Source organism: Zea mays, chromosome 3 (assembly GCF_902167145.1).
Source record: "Zea mays cultivar B73 chromosome 3, Zm-B73-REFERENCE-NAM-5.0, whole genome shotgun sequence".
Lineage (NCBI taxonomy): Eukaryota > Viridiplantae > Streptophyta > Magnoliopsida > Poales > Poaceae > Zea > Zea mays.
Genome location: NC_050098.1, coordinates 172,162,034 through 172,170,906, shown reverse-complemented (window position 1 = coordinate 172,170,906; position 8,873 = coordinate 172,162,034). Strand labels below are relative to the sequence as shown.

The window sequence follows — 8,873 nt, the reverse complement described above, 5'->3', positions numbered from 1 at the left end:
TAGGTGCTCCTAATATTTCTGCGGTAAGGAAACAAAGCAAGAGATTAATCACCAAGAATCTTGCAAAAAGGCAAGAGAATGGTAAAGGCCCGACGACGGGGACGCGTGCGCGTGCCTGCACGTCTCCTGCAACCGCACCGGCCGCGTCGACAACCTCGACCTCAAGAACGCCGGCCCGGCGGGGACGCTCCCACCGTCGCTCCCCTCGCTCGCGGCGTTGCGCGACCTCAGCCTCTAGGGGATCAGCCTCTCTAGCGCGCTCCCGTCCTTTCGGGGCATGGCGTCCCTCCAGCGCGCCTTCCTCAACGACAACGACTTCGACGCCATCCCGCCCGACTTCTTCGACGGCCTCGCCGACCTGCTCGAGATCTTGCTCGCCAACAACCCGCGCCTCAACGACCTGCCCGTGGGGGGAGAGCGTTGGGGATCGCAAGCGGGACTGGGTAGCGCCGGGCGGAGGCTGCACCGTGAGGATCCTTGGGAGGTGGTGTCGAGGGCGCGGCGGTGAAAATGGCGAAGGCGCGACAATCCTGGGAGGTGGAGGCGCGATGCGAAAATCCTGGCGTTCGCGGGCGGGCGGGCGGGCAGGGTAGGGAGGGGGGCAGTCTACACTCCTCTCTTAATAGTTAGTAGAGATATCGATTTTGGGGTAGGTTTAAGGCTTTTTTTTTTTGAGTTGCTCTTATGCTTGCTGAACGTCCAAACTGAAAAATACTTGTTCTCGTATTCTGATATCCTTCAAAAATTACTAGCAAGAAAAAATATTTCGGCCAATAAAAGGTTATATAGTGGCCCAATAGAATAGAAATAGTTAGGCCCAGCCCAGAAGGCCTTAAACCCTAGAATGAAAGAAACCTCCCTCCTCCACGTCTCCACCACGAGGCACGCAACAATTAGAACACATCTCGCCGCCGCCGAGGACGACGGCGATGATGTGGCGTTCGCGAGCTCGTGCGCTGCTCCTACTCCGCTCGACCATTACCCGGCCACCGCCACCACCTCCACAACCATATCCCACTCGAACCCTAACCCGAGTCCCACCTCCCCGCTTCCTGTCCTCCTCCCCGGATCCCATCCCCGATTCCTCCTCCGCCGCCGCCGCGGATCCCTTCCCTGAAGCCTTCTCCTCCCCGACCAAGGCTTCTCAAGATGCCGCTGAGGCCGGAGAGGACAACCTGAGCTCGATGTGGGAGGAAGCTGGCCACGCCGACGACATCTTTGCCTCCCCTGGCAGCGCCGACGCCGTAGCCGACGATGAGGAGGTCGCCCGCGTCTGCGCCGCCGTGGAGTCCACCCCCGAGGACGAGATCGCGTCCACCCTCGCTGACATGACCGTGGACTTCAACGAGCCACTCCTAGCCGCAGTCCTCCTTGCTGCTGAACAATGCTCCTGTAAGAAGCTGATTTCCCTGTTCAACTATGCCGCGAAGAATAACCCCGCTTCCAAGAGCCTCTCGAATCTTGAGGTTCTCGTGAGCAAGCTAGCTGATTCTGCTGAGATAGACAAGGCAGACGCTTACTTGCTTTGGGATTCGATTAAGGAAATAGGCTCTGTGTCAGGATCAGTGAGTACACCGTTGTTGAATGAAATGATTGCCATATTTTGGAAGGTTGAGAAGTCGAAAGCAGCGTTGGAGGTGTTCTCCAAGTTCGATGAGTTTGGTTGCACTCCGGACAGTGACAGCTATTATCTTGTGATTGAAGCAGCACGAAAGAAGTCCTTGTTCCGCTCTGCTTGTGAAGTCTGTGAGAAGATGATTGGCTCTGCCTGCTTCCCTAATGGTGAGAAGGTTGGCAGGATTTTGATTTACCTTTGTGAGGGGAAGAAGGTGAAGATGGCACACTCATTATATCTTGCAGTGAAGGAAAAAAAGATTCCAGTCCCAAAACTAGCCTTGGATTTCCTTGTTGGTGCTTTGGCAAGGAATGATGAGACCATTGGTACTGCTCTGGAGCTGCTGGAAGAGTACCAAGGGGAGTCGCTTAAGCATGCAGGCAAGTCCTTTGCCACAGTTGTACATGCTTTGTGTAGGCTAAACAAAATGGAGGATGCAAATAATTTGTTGATGAGGATGGTGCAGCTTGAAGAGTACAAAGGGGAATCTCTTAAGAATGCAGGCAAGACATTTGCCACAGTTATACATGGTTTGTGTAGGAAAAAGAAATTGGAGGATGCAAAAGCATTGTTGATGAGGATGGTAAATGTTGGGCCAGCTCCTGGTAATGCAGTGTTTAATTTTGTCATCACAGCATTGTCAAAACAGGGAGAAATGGAGGATGCAAAAGGTTTGATGAGAATGATGGAGAGCCAAGGGATCAGCCCTGATATCTATACTTACAGTGTGCTCATGAGTGGCTACGCGAAAGGAGGCATGATTGATGAAGCCCATGATCTACTTCGTGAAGCTAAGAAAATTCATCCGAAGCTAAACAGGGTTGCTTATCACATACTTATCCGTGGATACTGCAAGATGGAGGACTTCGAGAAGGCCAATGAGTGCCTAAAGGAGATGAAGAAAGATGGGTTGCAGCCAAATGTGGATGAGTATGACAAACTGATTCAGTCATTGTGTCTCAAGGCTATGGACTGGAGAAGAGCTGAGAAACTCCTGGAGGAAATGGAGGATAGTGGTTTATGCCTAAGGGGTATAAGTCGCAGCCTCATAACTGCAGTTAAGGAGTTGGAAGGGGAGGAAATGCAGTCAAAGGCGAGCCAAGAAGCATAGTTTCTCTAGGATACTCAAATCCATATGTCTGCTAATTAACTTTTGGATAGAACCTTTCTTTTTGAGCTTTTCAGCTCTGGTGAGCTTGCAAGAAACATCATCTTTGTACCTGTTTTTGTTTGTTGTTATTTACTACAATAATTTTGCATTTATATTTAAATGCTAGACTGACAAAGAAGAATATTTAGTTTTGGTCTGGACTTCTGGAGCTTCTGTTTAGGATTTCCATGCGCCATTCTACATGTCGATAATTTATTTTCATGTCTTATTTAAGAACACGAATGAATTTTGGCTGCCAGTGGAATTCAAGTTACGAAAATATTCTTTCACATATTTTGTGATTTGGGATAATTTCATCAATTGTTTTTTTACTCTTGTCACCTTTACTGCTATCTCTTAGATCCCGTTTGTTTCCTTTCATTTTTTTTAATTTGAGAAATTGGAATGGAATAGACTATTTTTTAGAATGTGGCATTCCACCACTTTCCAAAGTTACCATATAAGCCTATCTTAAATTTATGGGGTGAGAGATGAAAATTAATTCTATAAATTTACATACTATTTTTTCGATGTACAACTTATAGTACACCCTTCTACTTGCTTCTCTATAACAGAAATTTCTACTTGCTTCTCTATAACATAAATGTAGTATATAACTATCTCTCTCATATGATTTAAGATAATATACAAATATATTACATATATAAATATATATGAAATTAATTAATTTTGTCTAAATTATAATTATTAAAATGAAATTCAATTCCAACAAAGCAAACGGGGCCTCAGGGATTTTGAGTTGCAATCAACATTTTCAATATAATTCTACAGCATTTTATAAGAAAAACTGATTGCATGAGTTGAAAATTGAAATTTCTGTTTATCGATGGCTTATTTTAGACAATTCAGTTGAGCATTTGTTGCGCTTCTATTTGTATATCTTGAACGTAGAACTCTACCTGTGCTCGATGAAAGTAGTTGGTTCCTACTTACTAACAGTTCTGTATTCTATCGAGTTAGCTTTGCGTCCTATATCTCCAATAGTACTTTTATTTGTATCAGGGAGTCATGCAATGCATGGTTCTTACAACTGCTAGTGGTGATGGTAACTGAAATCTCAAACTGAACCGATCCTCTTATAATCAGGCTCTTTAACCCCATTTAGGACCAGATGCTATGTACTATACTATAAAACTTTATTAAAACCAGGCAACTTTTTCTGTTTAAGCTGAGATGTATATATATTGGGATTGATTTATCTTAATCTATATATATAAGGTAGATCGTGTAAGAGTATGAGAATGTTGATTGTATTCCATCTCAATGTACAGTGGTACATAAATAGACACCATACAGGCCTACATGCCACTAATCAAGGATTGGCTACTATAATTACACATTCTATAATTACAGCAGTCTGACACTCCCCCGCAGTCTAATCGGGAGCATCGCTAACGGTCAGGCTGGACCGGAACTCCTGGTACAATGAGGTGGGGAGACCCTTGGTGAAGATGTCGGCATACTGTGATGTCGTAGGAACATGAAGTACTCGAACATGACCGAGGGCGACCTTCTCTCGAACAAAATGGAGATCGATCTCAACATGCTTCGTCCGCTGATGCTGCACTGGATTGCTAGAGAGATATACGACACTAACATTGTCACAATATACCAGGGTGGCACGGCGAGGTAGGTGGTGAAGCTCAAGGAGTAACTGACGTAACCAGGTAGCTTCGGCGACACCGTTCGCCACAGCATGGTATTCTGCCTCGGCGCTGGATCGGGAGACCGTGTGCTGGCGCTTGGAAGACCATGACACCAGGTTGTCTCCAAGGAACACTGCATAGCCAGAGGTCGATCGGCGAGTATCGGGACATCCAGCCCAGTCGGCATCCGTGTAGACAACGAGCTCCGTAGGGGAAGACCGATGCATAGTCAGTCCAAGTGACATAGTACCCTGTAGGTATCGCAAGATGCGCTTGAGAGCTGCGAGGTGTGGCTCCCGAGGATCATGCATATAGAGACAGATCTGCTGAACAGCGAAGGCAATGTCTGGACGGGTGAAAGTCAAATACTGTAGAGCGCCTGCCAGGCTGCGGTACTGTGTAGCGTCACCAACAGGAGGTCCTTCTGCAGATAATTTGGAGTGAAGATCCACAGGCGTGTTGCATGGCTTGCACGCACTCATCCCAGCGCGCTCCAAAATATCCTGAGTGTACTGCCGTTGGGAGAGAAACAGACCATCTGCAGAGCGTGTCACAGAGATACCCAAAAAATGGTGAAGCTGACCCAAGTCTGTCATAGCAAACTCACGCTGAAGAGCCCCAATAACTGTGTGAAGGAACCCGGCAGAGGAGGCAGTGAGAACGATGTCATCCACATAGAGCAACAAATAGGCGGTGTCTGACCCTCGGCAATAAATAAATAATGAACTGTCCGACTTGGTTTCAACAAATCCAATGGAAGAGAGATATGAAGCGAACCGGTGATGCCAAACACGAGGAGCCTGCTTCAGTCCATACAGAGACTTGTTGAGCCGACAAATCAGGTCCGGACGGGAGGAATCTGCAAAACCAGAGGGCTGCACGCAGTACACTGTCTCTGTGAGAGTGCCATGTAAGAATGCATTCTTCACATCTAACTGATGGATGGGCCAATTCTGAGAGAGAGCCAGAGAGAGAATAACCCGAACTGTCGCTGGCTTGACGACTGGACTGAAAGTCTCATCATAACCTAGACCAGGGCGTTGGGTAAAGCCTCGAAGGACCCAGCGTGCCTTGTAGCGATCAAGAGACCCATCTGCATTCAGTTTGTGCCGAAAAATCCATTTTCCAGTAACAAGATTGACTCCGGGAGGGCGTGGCACCAGGCTCCAAGTGTCATTGGCGATCAGTGCATCAAACTCAGCTTGCATGGCAGAGCGCCAATTGGGATCTGACAGGGCATCACGAACGGAGCGGGGCAAAGGCGACATGGGCACAGCGTGGAGGTTGAGGCGATCCACGGGCTGTGCTATGCCGGCCTTGCCGCGGGTGCGCATGGAGTGCGCATTGTCGACGGGGGTGATGGAGATCGGCCTGGTGACGATCGTGCGTCCGGTGGCCGCGGCGCTACTGGCAACTGCCTGTGTACGAGACACAGGGGCAGCAGCGCCGACCGGGGACGTGGTCGGCGAGGAGGCGCTGCTGGCTGCAGCGCCGGTGGTCGTCGTGGCAGAAGGGGAGCTGGGCGCCCCTGGCCCAGCACGCGATGCTGGAGACCGTAGCCCGACGCTAAATGGCGCAGGAGGTGGCGTGGGTGGCCCAGTTGCCCCACGACCATCGAGAGGAGCACCTGCATGCACAAATCTTGCTCCAAGAATAGGAGCGGTGAGGTCACTGTCGTCAAGAAGGAAGTCCAAAGCTGAGGATGCCATTGGTGAGGTTGACATGTCGGCGAAAGGAAAAAAAGATTCATCAAAAACGACATGTCTGGAGGTGATGATGCGATTCGACTCTAGCTCGAGGCACCGATAGCCTTTGTGTTCTGAGGAGTAGCCGAGAAAGACACATAGGGATGAACGGGGTGCAAGTTTGTGGGGTGCTATGGAAGACATGTTGGGGTAACAGGCACAACCAAAGACCTTGAGGTGCTCATAGGATGGCTGGGTCGAATATAAATGATAGTGAGGAGTGGAGGAGGCGAGGGTTTTGGTAGGGAGCCGGTTGACGAGGTATGTGGCGGTGTGAAGTGCCTCAAGCCAGTAGACCGGAGGGAGACTCGCCTGAAATAAGAGAGAGCGCAAAATATTGTTAAGAGTGCGAATGGAACGTTCGGCTTTGCCATTTTGCTGGGATGTGTAGGGGCACGACATACGAAGGGTAACGCCGTGGGAGAGAAAGAACGTGCAGGCCAGGGAATTGTCAAACTCTCGGCCGTTGTCGCACTGGACGCTCTTGATGGTGGTGCCAAATTGTGTGCGAGCATAAGCAAAAAAATTGGCAAGTGTGGAAAACGTGTCGGATTTTAGGCGAAGCGGAAAAGTCCAAATGTAGTGTGAGCAATCATCTAAAATAACAAGATAATATTTGTAGCCTGACACACTAACAATAGGAGATGTCCAGAGATCACAGTGTATCAAATCAAAATTATTTGTAGCTCTAGAACTGGATAAACCGAAAGGAAGTCGAGTGTGATGTCCGAGCTGGCAAGCATGACACAAAGGATGAAGATCATCTTTATTGCAGGAGATGACACTGGAGCTAATAAGTTTGGACAAAGCTTCACGCCCAGGATGACCGAGACGACGATGCCAAATCGAAGTGGGGGCAGCGAGGAGTGCGGAGGTGCTGGTGGCTGGTGGATAGAACGGGTAGAGGTCGCCAGAGCTATTGCACCTGGCGATCACGTTCCTGGTGTGTAGATCCTTCACAGAAAGGCCAAAGGGATCAAATTCAATGGAACAGTTATTGTCGGTGGTAAATCGACGAATGGAAATCAGATTTTTGATTATATTTGGGGAGACCAAAACATCATTAAGAACAAGATTACGATGCGGAAAGGAAAAAATGTGTGATCCAGTGGCCGTGACAGGAAGAAGTGCACCATTACCCACAATGATAGATGAAGGTGTAAGAGATGATGGTGATAAAATGTTGGAGAGTTTACCAGCGTCTGCAGTCATATGAGAGCCAGCACCAGAGTCAGCATACCATTCGGATGGTGCGGGCGGGGTGAGCGTCATGGTGTTGAATGACTGCACGAGGGAGTCCTGGTTCCATGCGCCTCCATGAGTGGGGTTCCAGGGCGCCTGTGCAGCCGCCTGATAGGGCGCCGGCGGCCCCTGGAATGTCGACGGTGAGTGCACAGCTCCCCCGTAGACATACGGTGGGGGCGCAGTGTAGCCGGTGCCGTAGACGCCGCCGTCGGGAACGTTGCCGAAAGACCTGTCGTACTATGGAAAGACGGTGAAGGCCGGCTGAGGCGGAGGGCGACCATATGGCCACATCTACAGCGAGCCCGCCCAAGGCTGTGCGAAGGACGGGTGCATGCCCGGCGGTGCACTGCCCTGTGAGGCAGAGGGCGTACCCCTTGAAAGGAAAATGTGCCCTTGGGCCATTTCTAAGTATTTTGGTGATTGAGTGCCAACACAAGTGCTTAAATGTGAACTTATGCCCATGGATGAACAAAGTGCAAATCACGAGTAAAGGTATGTTTCTAAGCCTTAGTACATTGGTTTTGTGTACTAATATACTTGTCTAAGTGTTAGAAACAGAAAGAAGAAGAAAAGAAGTGAGGTGCAAAAGACTTGGCTGTGTACAGCCAAGACTCAGCTCGGTCTGGCACACCGGACTGTCCGGTGGTGCACCGGACAGTGTCCGGTGCGCCAGACTGACTCGGCGTGAAGAGGCCGCTCTCGGGAATTCACCGACGGCGTACGGCTATAATTCACCGGACTGTTCGGTGTGCACCGGACTGTCCGGTGAGCCAACGGTCGGCCGGGCCAACGGTCGGCCGCGCGATCTGCGCGGGACACGTGGCCGAGCCAACGGTCGGAAGGGGGCACCGGACTGTCCGGTGTGCACCGGACATGTCCGGTGCGCCAACGGCTCCCAGATCTGCAACGGTCGGCTGCGCTGTTTAAGGAAAGAAATCGGGCACCGGACAGTGTCCGGTGCACCCGACGACAGAAGGCAAGGATGGCCTTCCAGATTTGCTCTCAACGACTCCTAGCTGCCTTGGGGCTATAAAAGGGACCCCTAGGCGCATGGAGGAGAAACACAAGCAACCTTAGAGCATTCTTGATCATCCACACTCAGTCTTTGCGCATTCGTTTGTCATTCTAAGTGATTCGAGCTCCGTTCTAGTGAGAACTTTGAGATAGTCTTTTGAGCTTGATTCTTGGCCGTGTGTGTGCGCATTTTGCTGTGGATTTGTGTGTGTTGCTTTCCTCCCTTACTCTGTGCTTCTTTGTGAAATTCAATTGTAAGGGCGAGAGACTCCAAGTTGTGGAGATTCCTCGCAAACGGGAAAAGATCAAAGTAAAGAAGAACACCGTGGTATTCAAGTTGATCGTTGGATCACTTGAGAGGAGTTGAGTGCAACTCTCGTCCGTTGGGACGCCACAACGTGGAGTAGGCAAGTTTTGTACTTGGCCGAACCACGGGA

General features: G+C 49.7%; 1 protein-coding gene across 1 annotated transcript; it reads left to right on the top strand.

The window, feature by feature from the left end:
- The first annotated feature begins 830 nt into the window (after window positions 1-830).
- On the top strand, window positions 831-2,905 carry LOC100276004 (uncharacterized). Its single transcript, NM_001149900.2, has one exon. It carries the CDS (start codon window positions 930-932, stop codon window positions 2,724-2,726), a length of 1,797 nt encoding a protein of 598 aa, NP_001143372.2. The 5' UTR covers window positions 831-929; the 3' UTR covers window positions 2,727-2,905.
- Window positions 2,906-8,873: the final 5,968 nt, after the last annotated feature.

Bases quoted from the DNA above. Each gene is read 5' to 3' on its own strand.
- LOC100276004 (NM_001149900.2), top strand. From the start codon at position 930: ATGATGTGGCGTTCGCGAGCTCGTGCGCTGCTCCTACTCCGCTCGACC.